At 37.4% G+C, this 20,789-nt stretch overlaps 1 protein-coding gene across 1 annotated transcript; it reads left to right on the forward strand.

Annotated features, from left to right (window-relative positions):
* The first annotated feature begins 1,470 nt into the window (after positions 1–1,470).
* On the forward strand, positions 1,471–16,982 carry aoc1 (amine oxidase copper containing 1). The gene is made up of 6 exons (XM_081352544.1): positions 1,471–1,805; positions 11,432–11,619; positions 12,927–14,471; positions 14,624–14,912; positions 15,009–15,141; positions 16,514–16,982. Exons 3-6 carry the CDS (start codon positions 12,935–12,937, stop codon positions 16,781–16,783), a joined length of 2,229 nt encoding a protein of 742 aa, XP_081208670.1. The 5' UTR covers positions 1,471–1,805; positions 11,432–11,619; positions 12,927–12,934; the 3' UTR covers positions 16,784–16,982.
* Positions 16,983–20,789: the final 3,807 nt, after the last annotated feature.

A 20,789-nucleotide genomic window follows, 5' to 3' on the forward strand; every position in this document is an offset into this window, starting at 1 on the left:
GCGGAGCAGGCTCTTGATGGACGGCTTCAAGGAGTTGTTCAATGTTCCATTGAATGGGATTAATGAAGTGTGTTGATGGAAACACTGGCTCAGGATCTTCGGTCGATTCAGATGAAGCGTGGAGTCTAGACAGAGCATTAGCATGGATATTCTTGGAACCAGGACGATAGGAGATACTAAATTGGAAACGGGTTAAAAATAAAGTCTATCTGTCTTGCCGAGGGTTTAATCTCTTTGCTTCTTTCAGGTATTTACGGTCAGTAAGTAACACAAACAGGTGCCGAGCTTCCTCTAGCCAGTGCCTCCACTCTTCTAGCGCAAGCTTGATAGCCAGGAGCTCACGGTTACCGATGTCGTACTTTTGCTCCACCGGGGATAACTTCTTGGAAAAGGCGGCACATGGAAGAGGTTTGGCTGACTTCTACTGCTGGAATAGGACTGCACACACTCCGGTTGTAGACGCGTCGACTTCCACCAAGAAGGCTTTGTCAGGGTTGGGATGGTGTAGGAGTGTTGCGGTTGTGAATGCAGTTCTCAGGGTTTCAAGGTTACAGCTTTGTTGGCTTCGGGGTTCCAGGACAGAGACTTGGGCCTGCCTTTCAACAGAGATGTGAGTGGTGGAAGTGAGAGAGCCTGGCTGATCTGTGACATTCAGCCTCAGTCAAATGTCTGGCCTTAAACAAGGAAAGACTCCTTTACCTGCTCTTTGCATTTTTCCAGAGTGTATTCCAGTTTCTCCACATCTGCTCCTGAGGAAATCTACGTGAAATACTGAACTTCTTCCCCACTACTGAGGTGTGTTTATCTCCGTTCTCCACCGGCATCATGAGAAAGGATTAAGACTGTCATTCTTCTGCCCGTTCTTCCCATCTGATTTATTGACATTATTCACCTGCCTCTGCCCTGTTTTAACAACACTTGTGTAACTGTGTTCAGTGTATATATTCTGACCCTATCCTTCTCATTTGCCAGTTTCAGACGGAGACACTTTTACCAAACGATATATATACGAATATTACTCACCTGCCTCTGCCCTGTTTTGCCAAATAAAGTGTGTCAGGATCCTTAATACCCGTGTTCAGTGTATACATCCTGACAGAAGGCCAGACCTCTGTCAGGATATATACACTGAACACAGGTATTAAGGAGCCAGACACACTTGGACCTCAGAAAGGAAGATTAAAACACTTCCTCCAATCTCAGATTAACATGCAGAGTCACTATAAATCAGTTTGACTTCTTGAAGGGTGCAAACAATTCTGTGATGCTTTTGAAACGCTGATCTACTTGTTTGAGAAGCTCCATATATTGACCAGGGTCAATTATAGTTAACTAAAACGAATACTAAAAGTAAACCGATTAGAAATCAAAATATAAAATGTTTTCTTCCTGGTAGGCAGCTCAGTATATTTGAGACCAAACAAGAACATCACAATCTCTAGTTTGATGTCTAACATCAGCTTGATCTGCAGGAATGAAGAAGAGAATGAGATGCTGCTGGTCGTTTGGTAAAAGTGTCTCCATCTGAAACTGGCAAATGAGAAGGAAAGGGTCAGAATATATACACTGAACACAGTTACACAAGTGTTGTTAAAACAGGGCAGAGGCAGGTGAGTAATATGTCAATAAATCAGATGGGAAGAACGGGCAGAAGAATGACAGTCTTAATCCTTTCTCACAATGCCGGTGGAGAACGGAGATAAACACACCTCAGTAGTGGGGATGAAGTTCAGTATTGCATGTAGATTTCCTCAGGAACAGACGTGGAGAAACTGGAACACACTCTGGAGAAATACAAAGAGCAGGTAAAGGAGTCTTTCCTTGTTTAAGGCCAGACATTTGATTGAGGCTGAAGTGTGTGCTTATGTAGTGTGTTGATAATGGAGTAATTGATGACAGGTGCTCGTGATTAGTAGTTTGGTGTTAGAGATTGCCGTGTGGTGGAAGTAACAGAAAGGTTCAAATGGTTAAATCTTGAGGAATGGATGTGTTAAATTGTATTGTTGAAAGTATGAAAAGAAAGTGTCTATGGTCTACCAAAGCGGGCATTACTGCAAATGATGTACGGTAATTTAAAACAAATTAGTCATTTATAACATTATACAACCTTGGTAAATAAATGTATCAAGATTTCAAAACAAAAAATTAATTTGACTTGTGTATTGCTGCATTTACAAGCCACTGCATTAATGTGTGCTTAATGTGTTTAAAAAAATAATAATAATACCAGAATATTGTGTTTCTTAATGTTATGGTGGAAAATGTTATGTATTAATGTGATGCTTGGGAAAAAAAAACAATAAACCATTTTCAAATAATGAGAAATAACTTATTGTTAAATAAAACTTGTTTATAGAGACTTGGATAGCATTATTCAAGGTTTATTTGTCTTGCTGGACTTTCTTTGGGTATTTTACCAATAGACTTGTAGTTTAAAGTGCAGGGAAACCGAATGTTAAACATGAACTTTAATCCAAAACAAAATGTCAACAAAATGTCTCAAACAAGTGACGAATTAAAACTGAGCAAGCATAAAAGTACTTATAATCTTAAAACACATCTTAATTTTTATATATATGTAGATATATATATATATATATATATATATATATATATATATATATATTATTGCATTATCTTAATATTGCACACATAACAGATTACTGCTTTGGGGATTTAAGTGATTATCATTAAACTCTCTGTAAGCCAGCATTATGAAATACACAAGCTAATAATTAACCATAACAGCCGCATGTTACATGTGTACTGATGGCCTACTTTTGTGTGAAACCAGCAGTAACAGCATCAGCTGTCTTTCCAATCAGTCTCACAATGTGATTCACTTCAGCTGTCAGAACTTTGTTACTCCCTGTTGAAAAAGTGCATATGAGCTGTATCGATTTAACATATGCGAACTGCATTTTAAAGTTTCTACATCTGGTCTTTTCTTTTAATTCCTTTTTGAAGATTCAATTCACCATAAATACTGGTGTTTACTTTAAAGTCCCCCTGTGGTCTATAATTTTATCACTTCAAACTTTATCAAACTCATCTTTGATCAGCAAAATTACATATTTAAATGTTTTTTCCTTGAAAAAAATATTTCTTCATGCCTTAAAATATCTTGAATGTAACTTGCCACCCTTGCCTCATTTAGTATGCACGGTTCTATGAATATGCAAATGAGCCCCGCCTCCACTCACTCACTCAGCTCAGAGATCCACTGGTTGACGATCACACGTTGATCTGATTGGTTACAAGGTAGTTTGTGACGTCAGAAACACCAGCGATTTCAAAGCGTGTTTTTGAGACTGTCTTTGGTTCACTGCAGTTTTAAGAAGAAAATACTCAGCAATGCTGTCGACTTATGAATTTACACATGGTTTGTCTTAAAGCATATTAAAAACACCACGTAGACACATACACAGCTGGATTTTCACCACAGGACTTCAAATGGACTTACCTTAGAAAATATCTTTTTAAGATGTTTGACTTCATCAACAGTGTATAACTGTGGAATATCCACTGAATTTTATCCTGTTCACACATTTTGTTTTTATCCGTCTCACCAGAAAGTGTGAAAATTGTGCCTGATCTATAGAAAACATACAATAACATGCAATATAATAGTGCGTGGAAAATAGAAAAGTGCACAAAATTTTAGCTGCTAATAATCTGACTATTTATCACATTTGAATTAGAGATGTTGCTATTGGCAGCTATTTGCCATAATGGTTTTACAGAATGTTATTCAACATACATTATGGTATATTGTACATAATTCTGTTCATTTCATTGTTATACAATTTAAACTTTACATTGCATAAAGTATGCAAAAACTGTATATTCTATATTTTATTTGTATAACTGATATAGTGCTGCTTCAATATGTGTGCCCAAAACTATAAGCAGCATTGTTCTGTAAAAATATTGATATGATTAAGAGAAAGCTGAGGTAAAAGTGTTCAGGAAACGATGCGATAATATGACTATGGAATTGGGCAGAAAGAAAAATGTACAAACCTTATAATTTTCCTTCCTGACATCTGCAAATTTACCAAATTGTTTTGTTTTTTTACATATAAACATGTAAATATATGTCTCTGAATAACATGAATAAAACCACCTTGAATTTGCCACATTGGATGAAACCACAACTTTTAAAATAGAAAAAGAATTTGTGATTAGCTTATATATATGCTGCTATTAGTCAGCCTGGGGAATTATATTATTTTGAGTAAACCCCTCCCTTAATATTAATATTAAATAAATGTATGGTTCATATAATATTAGTATATGATAATTGTTAAGATATAACAATATATGTGCCATACAGACTAATATTGTATAGGCTATTCATGTAACTTATATCATGGGCTACAGTACAGCGTAAGGACATGAATGAACATATTAGGGAAAGAAAATGTGGATGAAATGTAAGATAGCATTAAAAAACACACAAGCACACAGCAAGTACAAGTTAGCCCGAGGCTACGGTCTCGGACAGGGCATCAGATGTCTTTTTGCCGCCTCAGGATCGTAGGTTTGCAGTGGCTTTCTATCGGATATAAAAAATGGAGATGAATTTACAAAATAACTTGACTATTGGCCACCCTTGGTCTAAGCTAGCTTGCCACCCCTCTCACAACTGCTGTTTCTGTCTCTTTTTTTATTGACAAAAATTGCGTTTTTTAAAACGCTGAACCGTCTTTTTAAGACCACAAAAAACGTGAGACTTTTCAGACGCACACTCCAACTTCACCTCAGCGCCAGGCGCAAGTCAAACGAGTGCGGAAATGTGCAAGTGCCGAATGAGCTTCAGCAGAACATCAGACAGTGATATGCACATAGTAAATATAGAGTCAATCTTTCTCAACTGGTGGGTTGCAAGACCGTTTTGAGTAAGTCGAATAGTGTGCAGACAACAACAAACTTAATACTCTTTTTTTTTATGCTACTTTTATTTTAGAAAATGTGTGTGAAAGCCTGTCAGATGCTGAGAAAACCGTGTTGTCCTTATTCAGTTGGCTATCTTCGGTAAGATGAAATGTTGTCAGGCCAAATGTCAGTAAAACTAACTAACTTTCCTGTCATACGGCTGAATGGATCTGTAAATGTACTATACGGTTAACCTAACCCTAACCCTACCCAAATAGGTGTGGTCCGGATAACCGTATAGTTCCCCATAAAATAACTAATTTTACATTCTGGCAACATTACATTATGAAAAACATAACATTTTACATTATGTGCTGTTGACTTCCGCCTTGTTCACATTCTTGCACATGAGGATTCAAAAGAGAACTTTTGTTTTTCTTTTTAATTTAGGTATGATAGAACTGTTGCAATTATTTATTTTGGCAACTACATTTACATTTAGTCATTTAGCAGACGCTTTTATCCAAAGCGACTTACAAATTAGGACTAGATTAAGCGAGTCGTCATGAAGAGGCAAAAACAAAAACAACGCAAGAAGTGCTCAAGATACGAAGTTCAGGCATTATTCAGAGTAGCATAAGCCCGATAAGTGAGGTTTTAGAGGAAAGGGGAGTTTTTTTTATTTTTTTTATGCGGTTAAGTGCTCACGGAAGAGATGGTTTTTCAGCTGTCTTTTGAATGGGGATTCTGCATTCCGGATGAGGGTGGGGAGAGTGTTCCACCAGCAGGGAACTGTGAATGAGAATGTTCTGGAAAGAGATTTTGTGGCTCTCTGTGATGGAACCACGAGACGTCGCTCGTTGACCGATCGTAGGCTTCTGGTAGGGATGTAGACTCGTAGGAGCTAGTGAAAGTAGGAGGGAGCTGAGCCTGTGGTAGATCTGTAAGCGAGCGTCAATGCCTTGAACTTGATGTGAGCAGCGAGAGGTAGCCAGTGCAGAGATGAAGAGATGATTGACGTGGGCCCTCTTGGGCTCTTTAAAGACAAGGCGAGCTGCAGCATTCTGGATCATCTGTAGAGGTTTGGTTGCACATGCTGGAAGTCCGGCCAGAAGAGCATTACAGTAGTCAAGCCTGGAAATGACCAGGGCCTGGACGAGAAGTTGTGTTGCATGCTCAGTTAGGAAAGGCCTGACCTGAAAGGCAACTAATATAGAAAGTTAAACTTTTTGTTGACAAACTCAGAATTGGTTGAAGAGGTCATTGATTATATAAAACGCATTGAAGGCTGAATAATCTTTGGACTACAGTAGTTATCTGCGTGTTATCTCATCCATGAAGATGCAACAATGTAGAACAAGCTATTGGAGATTTTGAGAACCAGAACCAAGCTAACTGAGCAAGTTGAACTTTAGCTATAGTGTGTGCCCTTTTATTACTATTTAATTCATTTTAATATGAGGTGGTGGGTAATAATAAAAAAAATATATAAAATTCACTCAGATTCCTAATCCACTACTATCTCAATTACAATGAAGTACAAATTAACTGTATTCAGTTGTGTAGGCACTAAAAAAGTCCAATACATTATAGTCAAATTATTTTTTATGATAAAATAATCAAGATTTCTGTGCCACCCCAGACTGGTTTCGACTTGCCTGGCCGCAAAAAATCCTGGCTCCGCCACTGCTTATTTTATAAAACTTTAAAAGCGGAAAGCTCATCACTCATTCCTGGGAATACATTTGGGAAACATACCCGTTTCGTCCCATGGCTTGATTTCATAACAATATTTGGATGTAATATTCAGGTCCATTGAAAATCTGTTCCAGTTAATGGAGTAGGCGACGTGTAATATTCAGTACCTGTAAACTCCACCCGCTGGAACGCTTTCTTACAGTAACTGAATATTACACAACATCACCATCACCCATCAACATTCGCCCCCTGGCTCAAAAGGGACACAACAAAAATAGGGACACACGAGAAAGCCAAAATAGAATGCAAAATTTATTAACAAAATAGAAAAAAACTATGTATAGCCTACAATACATGTGACAATACAATACTTTGGCGATGTGTATAGATGACATGCAACCGCATGTGGTTGAACTGACCCCCCCCCAGGTCTCCCATATTTTGGCACCCAAATGTTGACAGGCATGTATTAACCTGTTGCAAGAAAACTTCGTCTTTGGCCAATCAATCACTTTTTGGATTTGGTGATTTTCCATGAAACGTGAATTATGGATGTTCAGAGGCATACATCTCTTGCTGTAGATTTTTAGCAGAAATCTGAAAGCTGAAGAAATAAACAATTCAAATTATGCAAGGGGTCAATTTGTAACAACACACCATATTATTTATCACTTTACTTGCTTACACACAAGGTACTATACACAGTGTTTTGGTGTATTAAGTCAAGTAATATATAAACACATTTTATAAATATGTAGGCTATTATAATCAGACATTTTCATCAGCCTTTGTGGGTATAGTAGATTTCTTTCTTGGCGTTCGTTGAGAAGTGCTGGCCATCGTTCGTTCTTTCATTCTTCTTACTGAAGGAACGGCTCTTCCTTCTTTGTGGAGGAATGATAGAGAAGATGATCTTGTCAGGCAAGCATGTTTTAGTCTATAACGTTTGAGTAAATGTCCTCTTTTGTCAGTAATGTCATTGCAACTTGCATGCCCACTGCATATGCATTTCCACTTCGTTTAACCTGAGTGAAGAACAGATCCAAGTTAAAAGGGTATCAGAACAGTTAACATTATTTTTTACAGTTTTTTACGATTGCTATGACAGATTTTTCAATACTTTTAACAATTTTCCAAAACTCTTAACACAGTTAGCACTACATCCGCCTGTGTAAGCTATACTATTAACACATTTCTTGTTGCTTTAACACAAAATGGATACAATTAACACAAATTTACAATGCTTGAACTTCTTTTACACACAAGCTCAAACAAGAACAAAAAATGGATTTTTTACTGCCAAATTTACCAATGCTTTAACACTGTATGTCAGAACATATAACACCATGTTCTAAACCTAACCTTACAGGCTAAACTCAAGGTAAACCGCTGTTTATATTGTGAACTGAAACACAAATATATCCCCTGTATTTTATTCTATTCTTACTGAGAAACAGCTGATTGAATTATGCAAATATATGTGGCAATACATGTGGCCAAATGCAGAAGACCGGGCAGATTAGAAGATGACTCTTTTTTTTTATTCTTCTGGTGCTTTTTCTGTTAGTGTATTTCGTATTTTCACATAATAAATGGCAGCTATATTGCATATTTTTGTTATCTTGCAGTAATGTCCTTTTGCAAATAAAGTCTTTATTGCAGCTATTCTGTCTCTGTCTTCGTTTTTTCATTAACCGTACATTCTATAAAGCACTCTGAGATGGGTCTTTTTTAATTGAATTTCTGCAGCAAAAGACCTAAACCCAACAAAACAAAAATGAAGAGAGGCTTCACAACACAAAACACAATCTATGATCAATACAATATACTGTCTGTTGTATAGTGGCATACCTGACACATATAAAATAATGCAGTTTCTGTACTTCCATCTGATGTTAGTGTTTTTATGACATTATGCTATGATTTGACTAAATCTTCCTGTTGGAAGAACATATGTTAGTGTTTTGAAAATTTATTTGATTTTGAGACATGTTTGCAGTGTTTTGTATTGTTACTAGTGTATTATTGTATTAATAAATTAGTGTTGGAGTTTAGTTTACAATGTGTGATTTTGAGCATGAAATTAACTGTTTTGCCAATTGTGTGTTGTAGGTGTGTTGGTGCGTTAAGAGTTTAGGAAATTTGTTAAAAGTATTGAAAAAATTGTCATAGCGAGATTGTAAAAAACTGTAAATATTTCCACTAAAATAAATATTTCAGATATATCTGGTACATTTTCAGTGTGACAATCAGAATGAGACGTGTTTATTTCGCGGCCCATTTCACAGTGTTTATATTACAATTACACCATTTTTCCTTTACATATTTCAAGATTGTTGAAGTAAATAACTTACCTTCATTCCACAACACAAAACGAGAGCGCAAAAATCCGTTGAAATTGCCCGCGGTGGAACAAAGTGCTTGTGTTCTCCGCATGCGCCTGCTTGCTATCCTCTATAGCGCATGCGCAAATGAACCACATTTTCGCTGAACAAAAAAGCTATGCATAACAGGTACATAACAGAAAGTAATTAAAACTCAATAAAAATGAGTAATGTCAACAGAGCAGAAACAATTAAGTAAAATCATCTTCAACTATAGCCTAAGTTACAGTTTTTCTCAGTCGCTTTGGTGCATTTCTCACGTCACTATTTACATTTGCACAACAGTTAGTTCAACCTCCACAACATTTAGTCATTTGTGCACATCATAGTAGCAGTTTCTCATTCCTTCCAACAAACTGCAAATGCTTTTGGACATGCATCAATTGCTTTCATACAACTCTCTGCTGTTTTATAACATTATCATTTGCTTATGTCATGTCAGTCAAAATTAACTTGTGAATGCTGAATAGTCATTCCATATAAAACTAATAGTCCTCATTTCATTGCTTGAGTCATTACATACAAAAATGTTGAACTAGTTGTCAAAATCTGTCAAGCAAATTTTACACATTTTTTTACATCTTTTATTTTCCTAAAAATGTCTCCTAAATTGAACAATTTCTCTCAGGTGAATCTCAGCTTTCACTGATGAGGAACGTCTGGATGTGCATGAATGATTACAGTACTATGTATGTTGTATGTTCAGTTCCCAATATGTACTGCAATATTGTTTAGTTGTGCACAGCTCTACCCAAAGGGAGTTTATGTTTGTTGTAAATAAGGGTGTAATTTTTCTTTTGCACAATGCTGTGAACAAATTAGAATTGCAAAGAGCATATGCAGTAAAAATGTGAAACATACATATTCAGTGTCTTGTACTCAGTTACCTCACTAAATACAGTAATGTGTAACTTTACTGTATTTTTCAAATGGCTGTGCAAATAGTATATAGTGCTGTCTTGAGCATTTTCAGGCAGTGTCACCAAGATCTGACTTTTTGCATTGGAAAACATTTACAGAGTAAACAATGGTGTCAGCATCTTGATGACACTGACACTTTCATTGACACGAATACTTGCTTTTGAGGAATGAGCTCTCCATTTTGAGCAAGTGACACACTTTTGCAGGTTATCAACTAGGTTTTGCAGTTTGTACTAATTGTTTTGAGAACTGCATTAACTGTTGTGCAAATGTAGTGATGTGAGAAATGCACCAAAGCGACTGAGAAAAACTGTAACACGTCACATTACAAGAACGTTTTATAAAAAACACTCATCATCTCATCTCTCAATGATATCCTCAAAACATTTTCCTAATGTGAAAGAGTTCTTCTTTTGTTATTGTAAGGCCCGTGAAATTGGTCCAATGGAGGTTTTCCAATAACACAGGGAAGGTTATCACGTGCTCTGTCCTTACCCATGCAAAGTATTTGGTTGGTTAAATTTACAATACATTTAGTTTTGTATTCTCTCGTTAATTCATCTGACTCCATAAATGAAAGGTTTTAATAATATCTGTGAATCGAATGTAACATTTTAATGTTTCAGATATCAGAAATTAATTCCACAATCAATTCAAATATCTAGAACATGGTTATACATTGGTTACACCAAAGAATCTTACCCAGCTTGTACCTGAGATAGGGAGAGAGAAAGAGAAAGAAAGAAAGAAAGAAAGAAAGAGAGAGAGAGAGAGAGAGAGAGAGAGAGAGAGAGAGAGAGAGAGAGAGCTACCACCTATTCCGTTTCTCACCAGCCAAGTCCAAGCGCCCAGATAGAGCAAGCACACCTTCCTTTATACTGTTTGCCCAGGTGATGGGGGATGGGGAAGACCACCCTCAAATGGCTTAACCAGTTTTCTCTAAACTTCTCTAAACCTTATTACCTTTTATTTTATCTATCTGGATATGAGATATCTGTACCACTCACTTTGAGACATTTCAAATGACACCAAAAACATACCAGTCAATCATAAACATTTACATTAAACTATGTTCTTTTGTGAGTTCTTTGTTGTTTCTGGGAGGAAGTCAGGCTGTATGGGGAGGTCGAATGCTAATTAGCCAGCAAGGCCCTTTTGTCTTAGATCAGGGCCCCAACCAGTATTTTCAGTCTTACAGATCAGGGAACATTGGGACAATGTTATATTGAGATCATTGTACAACTTGTTACCTCAGAAACATTTCCAAAACATCCTTTGAATGTTGCAGTTAAAATGTTATATCTTAGTTTACATTTAACGTTATAGGAACATTTTTTTAAATGAGAAAACATCCTTAAAATATTCATTAAACATTACATTCAAATGTTTTCTTCAGAACATTAACCAAACTTGTAGGGACTGTTAGTTCTAAGAACGTTCCCTGCTAGCTGGGTGACCATTAAACCTGCACGCCTATTTACACAGTGACATTAACTGATGAAAATCACACTTTTCATGCAGTGTCATCTTTTGCCTTTGTTCTTCTGAAGTTTTATGACCTTCTGCTGGCCAATCACCTTCCATTCAAGAGCAGTGGGTGGCTGATAAAAGCAGAAACATCAGAGCAGTACGATTCATAAGAGCACTGCACCAACTGGCTGATCGAAACAACACATTGCAGCTGTAGCAGCTTCCAGGGAATTTATCAAGCTTGTAAACTTGGAAACAGTCACTGAAGGTAAGCTCATTCATTGATTTTTAATATGTGCTGGTATCATTTGTCGCTCCTTTTTTTCTAATTACAAGGCGAGTCACTGGACCTTCATGCAATGGAGGGTTACATAATAGTGCAATTAAATCGACACTGCAGGAGAAAATGTTAGAAATAGATTGTGACTATATGGAACCAAAGAAAAAACAAGAAGATTATGAAAAATGTTACTGCTATTGGGAGGCAGAAAATCAATGTCAGCTTCAAAACAGCCCATTTCAGTTGGAGGACGACTGTGGGGTAGTTAATACAGCATAATAGTTAATCTATTTTTCATCTTAGTCCGAGGAAGAGAGAGGTGTTGGTTCACGCCACCCTTGTATCTTTATTACTATAATTTGGTACAGATTCTCTGTACAAAGTACGCACCGCTTCAAAGAGGGAGACGCTCTAAAAATATTAAGATCTGCTTAAAAGCACAGCTAAAATTAGATTGAAATGTTTGAAAGACATACTTATGTACTTGAATATAGATAGCTAGAATTACAGACAGACAGCAGACAGACAGACAGACAGACAAACAGACAGACAAACAGACAGACAGACAGACAGACAGACAGACAGACAGACAGACAGACAGACAGACAGACAGACAGACAGACAGACAGATAGATAGATAGATAGATAGATAGATAGATAGATAGATAGATAGACAGACAGACAGACAGACAGACAGACAGACAGACAGACAGACAGACAGACAGACAGACAGACAGATATACTTACAGACAGATAGATAGATAGATAGATAGATAGATAGATAGATAGATAGATAGATAGATAGATAGACACAGACAGATATAATTACAGACAGATAGATAGATAGATAGATAGATAGATAGATAGATAGATAGATAGATAGATAGATAGATAGATAGATAGATAGATAGATAGATAGATAGAAAGATAGATTGGATTTTGAAGAGTCTTGGCCTATTTGAACCGACAATGTAAGTCTATGGGATATTTGGGAATTTTAGCATAAAATCAAGTCAGAAGGTGTGCAGATTTTGGTGGTCATAGTTTTAAAGCTTAGAGTTGGAATTTTTGTTTTTAGAAGAAGATACAGAATGAATGTTTATGCTGATCTAGGCTGTTTAGTGCTGGTTTGGTGTTTGAGTAACTGGTCGAGAAGCAGTGGCTGATGAACTAGCATGGCTGGTGTAGCTTGTTTAAGGTTGATGGGGACACTAGCACACTTATTATAAACAAAGATTTCACCTGAAAACTAAAAAGATATGAGATGTTCTAAGAGTTGCTTGTTCATTTTGCAGGGGCCAAGATGTGGCTCTCCTGGATTCTGCTCCTGGCGTCTCTAGCAACGTCCTCCGCTTCGTCAAGAACACGGGAATGGGCTCAACACGGAGCTTTGATGTTTGCCGATCTCACTCCCCGAGAGATGAACGCCGTGAGAGACTACCTATACTCCTGCAGCGAGCTGGGCCTCACCTCGGCGCGAGACAAGTCCCTCAAGAAGAACAGCATTCTCCTTATGGAGCTGCTTGTTCCCCGCAAACACGAGGCGCTCCGTGCGCTGGACAGAGGACAGGCGAAACCTTCCCGGCAGGCACGTGTTGTGGTCCAGTTTGGGAACCAAATGGAGCCAAACGTAACCGAGTTTGTTGTTGGTCCCCTGCCCTTCCCAAAGTCCTACCATTTGAAGACGTTCAAGGGTGAGCGCCTCATCCGCTTCGAGTCGAGGCCGATCTCCTCTGTGGAGTACGAGCACCTGAATGGGGTTTTGGAGAAAGTCGGAGCTAAAGCAAATAAGATTCTGCAGGAAAGCACCGGGTTTACTTTCGGCAACTGCACCGATCGCTGCTTGACCTTCTCGGACATCGCTCCTCGAGGTTTAGGGCCAGGAGAGAGGCGTACGTGGATCATGCTGCAGAAGTTTGTGGAGGGCTACTTCATCCACCCCGTGGGCTTCGAGGTCCTCGTTAACCACAAAGACCTGGATCACAATAAGTGGACTGTGGAGAAGGTGTGGTATAACGGACAGTATTTCGATAGCGTGGAGGAACTTGTGGAGAAGTATGAAAAAGGGACGATCTCTAAATTCAAGCTGCCGGAGCATGATGAAGAGGATCTTTTCTCTACTTACATTCCCCGTGGACACATGAACACACGGACGAACATCCATGGAGCAAAGCTTGTCGAACCCCAAGGCCGCAGATTCCAGGTGGATCAGAACTTTGTGGAATATGCTGGATGGTCCTTTGCCTATCGGGTTCGCTCTTCGGCTGGGTTGCAGATCTTTGACCTTCGCTTCAACGGGGAGAGAATCGCTTATGAAATCAGCTTGCAGGAAGCCATCGCTTTCTATTCTGGAGATACTCCGGCCGCCATGCAGACCAAATACATTGACGCCGGGTGGGCGATGGGCACCTCGGATTATGAATTGGCACCTGGGATCGACTGTCCAGAAATTGCTCATTTTGAAGACCTTTACCATTACTATGATACGGACAAACCTGTGCGTTACAGAAACGCTCTCTGCATCTTTGAAATGACCACTGCAACTCCTCTGAGAAGACACTTCAATAGCAACTTCCAAGGAGGCTTTAATTTCTATGGAGGCTTGGAAAATCACGTTCTGGTGATCAGAACCACATCGACCGTGTACAACTACGACTACATCTGGGACTTTGTCTTCTATCAGAATGGTGTAATGGAGTCTAGAGTGAGTGCGACTGGGTATATCCATGCAACGTTCTTCACAGAAAACGGACTGAACTATGGAACCAGGGTTTACAACTATGTACTTGGGAACCTGCACACCCATCTTATTCATTACAAAGTGGACCTTGACATTGCAGGTGAGTTGTTATCGGTGTGCAATCTGAACTCTATTTGTCAATCTGATCTATTTTGTGATATCTGTGCAAATTACAACACAATAGATGGTGAATTGGAGCTGATTGCATAATGTGTTTCACTTAATAAAGACCTGCTCTGGCTATTTTAACAGGGAGGGACAACAGCTTTGAATCCATTGATCTGAAATATGTTAACTTTACCAACCCCTGGAGCCCAGAACACACCGTCTTGCAATCGAAGCTGCATAGGACGCAGCATGAAACTGAACGTAGTGCTGCCTTCCGCTTTGGCAAGAAGTTTCCCAAATACCTGCACTTCTACAATCCCAATCAGAACAACAAGTGGGGGCATAAGAAGGGCTATCGAATCCAGTACAACTCACATGGTAACAGTGTTTTGCCCCGGGGCTGGAGGGAAGAAAATGGTATTACTTGGGCAAGGTAGGCTCTCGCAATTAATGCAAAAGTTATAAAACATTTGTCTATTTGCATTCTGTGGTGCAGTTAAGCAAATCTTCATGATTTTGTTGATTGCAGATACCCACTGGCTGTAACCAGACACAAGGACAGCGAGGCCACCAGCACCAGCATCTACACCCAGAATGACCCTTGGGAGCCTGTTGTTTCCTTTGAGGGATACATTCGCAACAATGAAAACATTGTTAACCAGGTACACAGATTGAGACTTGTAGAATTACTTGACCTCCAGTTGCAAATAGACCTTGCTCAGCTCAAACACGTGCACTAAAAGTAAACCCAACACAACATAGTCAGCATTTAGACAGGTACATAAATAAAATGCGATGGTGATAAACTAGTATCAACTATCAATTTAAATAGTACCTATTCACAATTTGATATGCCAGACTGCTAGATTATCAGATATTTAATCAGATGAACCACATGGTTGTAGGAAAAGGAAGTGATGTCATCAGAACTGCAAAAAAACAAATATAAGTATTCTAATGAATTCAGTGTCATAAACAACAAGCAGATCACTGATAGCATCAATGTGCTACTATAATTTTATTAATATTGTTAGGTTTATTATATATATATTCCATTTTAATTTTAGTTAATTTTTTTTGCAATTTTGTTGTCAACAAAAATTTGTCAATTTGGATGATTTAAAAAAAAATGTTTTTTAATGTCTACAGTTTTTTTCAGTTTGACTTTTATTTTAGTATTTCAACTTTAATGAAACGAAAATTTTAAATGTTACCTTGGCAACTAACTAAAAATAAGTTAAAGGGGTCATGACATGTATTTTTTTATTTGATCACTTATAATATTAATAAAGTTTTTTGCATAAGTTTCTTTTTAAACTCTGTATTACACTTTGCAATCTGCTCCGAACAAACATATAATCCTCTGACGCGATCCGGGACGCCATTAAAATAAACCATCCACTGAGATCCTTCTGAAATCTTTACAGAGACGCAAACCAGCTGTTTAAACTGGACGATCAAAGCGAACGTTCTTTCACTACTCCATTTGTCCTGTTGTCAGCAGATGTCAGAAACTGAACACACATCTGTATACTGTATCAGTGTAGACAGCACCAGTGATATAATGGCTATTTGCTTTTGTCCCGAAGCTCACATCCAGTGTAGGCAAATTTCAGAACAACCTAATACCAGTGGGCGTGGCCTATGGTGCGATGATGTATAACTATTCGTCAATGTTTTGCGATGGAGGCGGGCATATGCAAATGTATAAGCCCATGTGACGTCACAGATCCTGCAATATCAAAATGAGCCATTTTTGGAGCTTTATTAAATAAATGCTTTTTTTATAGAGAGAAAGTTTTAAGCTATGAAACTTGCAGCATGTTAAAATAGTACAAAGACCTCTTATCAAATTTGATTTCTCATGCCATGAGCCCTTTAAGGTTTTATATCTTATTTTATACAGATTAACGAAAATGTATTTTAATAGTTTTAGTTTAAGATAATAATCCTGATTGGTAATATGTAAATTACTAGATAACGATATACAAGAATTTTAAAATGCACAATTGACAATTGCAAATTTCTTTGCAGGATTTGGTTGCCTGGGTGACGGTGGGATTCCTACACATTCCTCATTCTGAAGACATTCCCAACACAGCGACTCCAGGAAACTCGGTGGGATTCTTCCTACGTCCCTTCAACTTTTTTGACGAGGACCCCTCGCTAGCGTCCCGCAGCACGGTCATCGTGAGGCCAGATGAGAAGGGCCAGCCGAAGGTTCAGAGATGGACTCCAGAGGTCGTAGGTCACTGTGTCTCAGACAAGCCTTTCTTCTATAACGGCACATACGCTGGTGTCTAGACAGAGACTGAGCACGTTTCATGTCGTGTTGATGTTTTTGTGCTGTATGTAAAATTTAGAAAAAGCAGAGTTTATCAATATAAATGCTAATTGTGTGAAATATTTACAACCATCTGAACAAATTAACCTCAAATTATTTAAATGTAAAGCTTATGAAAACCAATATCTTTGTCTGACATTAAATATTTTCACAATTCAGAACGGTTGTGTCTTTTTCTGAATATGAACTTCTTTGTCACATTTCAATTCATAATACTTGATCATGTCTCCCTGGAAGAAGAGAATTAATTTATATATTATTATATAAATAAAATAAATCAATAAATCAAAAGAAAAATACAAAATTATATTTTGCATAAATGTAATATTGATATTTATAAATATTAGTTTAATTGCAGATGAATTGCAAGGCATCAGTTATAATTATTTTTCAATTTAGATCATTAAGGATCTTACTAATTTTTGTAGTAATGATGATGATAATAAACAGATTTTCTGTGTTTCAAGGTTCAATAATGTTTCATGACACTTCACGTGTTTTCGTGTAATACACCTGCTGAAGTGTTTTTGAATATGAATGTGTACTCATATTCAATGTACTGAGGATACTGTGTGTTTATACTGGTTGTCATGGTAACCGCTTTGTAAGATGAAGTGAGTACCCTTGAAATCCGTAAGTGAGAGGGGATGTATCCATGGACGGGGCTTATCATTAGAGAACATCCAGGATTCAGGATGCTGTGTCCGCAATCATGGATCCAGCTGTCTTATATGGGCCGAGCATGAGCGGGAAACAGGCTTCTTACGCAAACAGCCCCTCTGCAAACAGTCCACCATTCACCTGCAGGGTCTCCCATGGAAACCTATAAGAGACGGCAGGAGAAAAAGAGCTTCATTTGATACACATGATCAAAATCTTACAATAATCAAAGTGATTATAATTAATTGTTTAAGTAGTCATTTATTTATTTTTGCAAAACCAGCTGGCGTGGGATTATTATTATTTTTTATTTTTTTTGCTTTTGAAGGAGGTAAAAATATAAAAATAATGAATAATATATATAAATCTATATATAAAATACAAAAAGAATTGTGTGTATTTGCAACTATTAACTATATAAAACTATAAATACATAATCAACACCAAATTCTATACGTCTATTAAAGTTTTTCACAAGAATATTTTATTACATAAGCATACATTATTTTTAGATTTTCTCTCCAAATGTTATTGGAGTCTAAAAGAAAACTTTCTCTTGTCAGCTTGTTTCAGCCTTAAAATAAAAATTAAAAAAGTAATTGCGACTTTTTATCTCACAATCCTGACTTTTTCATGCAACTGCGTGATAAACTCGCAAATACGAGTTATAAAGTCAGAAGAGTGAGATATAAAATCTTTTTTCCTCAGAATTGGACTTTATAATTATATAGCCTATCAAAATTGTGAGAAAAAGTCAGAATTGTGAGATGTAAACTGGCAATCTCAAGAAAAAAAAATCGCAATTAATCTCTTGTGTGTATCTGTAAAGCGCTTTGGTGGCCATGAGTCTGTTAAAAGCGCTATATAAATGCAGTCCATTTATCATTTACCATTCTTGTATTTTTTATTCAGTGGCGGAAGTCTTCCATACAGTTTGAGTGGGTCGCGGAGTGTGTAGTGAAAGAGACAACAACAAAAATGTAATTCCAAATGTTTTTATTCTCATGCGAGACTTTTAGTTTGAAAGCTGTGCGTGAATGCTGCGGTTTAGTTCGCTGGGAAAACCGCTTTGTTATCGGCTGTCAGGTGAGATGTGGTCGTGCAATATGTCAGTGTCATTATTGTCATTATTCTAACGTTATTTTCATATCTTCTTTCGAAATAAAAAGTCTCTCACCTTTCCTGTCCTGTCAGAGGTCACTCTTCAGTTGCGCGCGCAAATGTGGAGGCGCGCGCTGCTTGATCACGTCACTATGAGCAAATGAAATTAGGAGCATGTTACGTTGTCAATTATTAAGTCATGAAATTGCCATAAAGTACCAATTAATTATGTAACTGGTGGTACGTTGTGTGTTACCTGGGAAGTATGATTTTCAATCTATTCTCATGTAAGTATGATTTTCAATCTATTCTTTAGCATCAGCATCCATTACAGTTCATGCTAGCATTGTGTATTTGGTAACTAGTTTCTGTAACCTAAACCCAAAATACCACTTGTAATTTCACTTTGTGCTATTTTCTAAATTTTTTAGGACTGTGGTGGCTCATATCAACTTTCATATCAACATATCAACTATTTTGTATTATGAAAAACTAGTTTTGGACAGCTATTTAACACCTTATACAGTTTATTCATCAGTGTTAGTGATATTCTTACAAATTATGTGTATGTTAATTAAAGTGTGTGTGTATGTGTGTGTGTGTGTGTGTGTGTGTGTGTGTGTGTGTGTGTGTATATGTGTCAAATAAATTTGGGTCGAGGCTTAATGGCCATGTGAAAATGTGGGTCCCACAGCCAAACCAGTTGAGAACCACTGGTATACATCAATATTAGTCTGATTTTTCACCAGTGGAAGCATGTGTGACTGCTGTGACCAATAATACATTCTTTCCTATATAACCGTTTGTTCAGAGTTTACAGTGTATGTTGAAGAGCTCTGTGTGGAACAGGACAGGGATTGAGCGGTAAAGCGCCTTATAGAGGGATTCCATTCTTAAATTCACCATGGCAACAACAACTCACACGTCACATTACAAATGATCCTTACAAAACAAGTTTCTGTCTACACACACACACACACACACACACACACACACACACACACACACACACACACACACACACACACACACACACACACACACACACACACACACACACAGAGAGAGACTCTCACACACTCAAACTCTCTCAAACGCACACTCACTCTCATGTCTCATGCACTCTCACACACACACATGTCTGGTTCACTATCTTTGTGGGGACCCTCCATAGACGTAATGGTTTTTATACTGTACAAACTATATTCTGTCCCCTTACACTGCCCCTGCCCCTAAACCTACCCATCACAGGAAACATTCTGCATTTTTACTTTCTCAAAACAACTCATCCTGTGTGATTTATAAGCCTTTTGAAAAGTGGGGACCGCTGGCTGGTCCCCACAATGTAGATGATCTCAGGTTTTACTATTCTTATGGGGACATTTGGTCCCCACAATGTAATATAATCAAGGGCACTCATACACTCATACACTCACACACACACACACACACACACACACACACACACACACACACGCATACATGTCTATATTACTAACAGGGGACTATCGCTCTACACTGGCCAAGAGGGGACTAGTGTTTCTGGTCATTTTGAAGAAACAAAAATGACATACAAAATTTTCTTTTAAGCTCCTTTTTCATAATATAACTTCAAATATGCATTTTTTTATTTTTAAAAAAACATGCCAAGTGGGGACCTGAAACTCTGAACGATCTCTACCTATACAAGTGGGGACTCTCATAGGCTGCAATGGAGCTGTGTGTGTGTGAACAGTGAAGTGAACTGGCAGCGAAGTCTGCCTTCATTATGTAACTATATATATATATATATATACAATATATATATATATATATATATATATATATATATATATATATATATATATATATATATATATATATATATATATATATATATATATATATAACCCATCAGTTATCAAAAAATAAAAAAATGATTTTTTTTAGGAAAAACCATTTAAATCTACAACGGGGTAAAAAATACAGATGGCCCGACGGCAACATTTCAAAAGCAGAGGCGATAATATCCTCTTATCATTCATAATATTATTTTTCTTATTTAACGCTCTCTCTTTATAGATACTTTCTAAGCTTGATTATGCAGTCCCTAACAATTTACTTGCTACTACTTTTCTTAATAATTTCTTCTGTACCTCAGTAGCAGTTCCATACCAACAAATAATACAGAATATCATAACACTTACAATGAAAGCACTATAAAAC

The sequence above is a fragment of the Scardinius erythrophthalmus genome, assembly GCF_964197995.2.
Source record: "Scardinius erythrophthalmus genome assembly, chromosome: 22".
Lineage (NCBI taxonomy): Eukaryota > Metazoa > Chordata > Actinopteri > Cypriniformes > Leuciscidae > Scardinius > Scardinius erythrophthalmus.

What these genes read in the sequence shown, in the direction of transcription:
- aoc1 (XM_081352544.1), top strand. Translation starts at nt 12,935, where the DNA reads ATGTGGCTCTCCTGGATTCTGCTCCTGGCGTCTCTAGCAACGTCCTCC. An exon ending in AATGGTATTACTTGGGCAAG is followed by an intron (nt 14,913 to 15,008) that starts GTAGGCTCTCGC and finishes TGTTGATTGCAG; the next exon opens with ATACCCACTGGCTGTAACCA. An exon ending in ATGAAAACATTGTTAACCAG is followed by an intron (nt 15,142 to 16,513) that starts GTACACAGATTG and finishes ATTTCTTTGCAG; the next exon opens with GATTTGGTTGCCTGGGTGAC.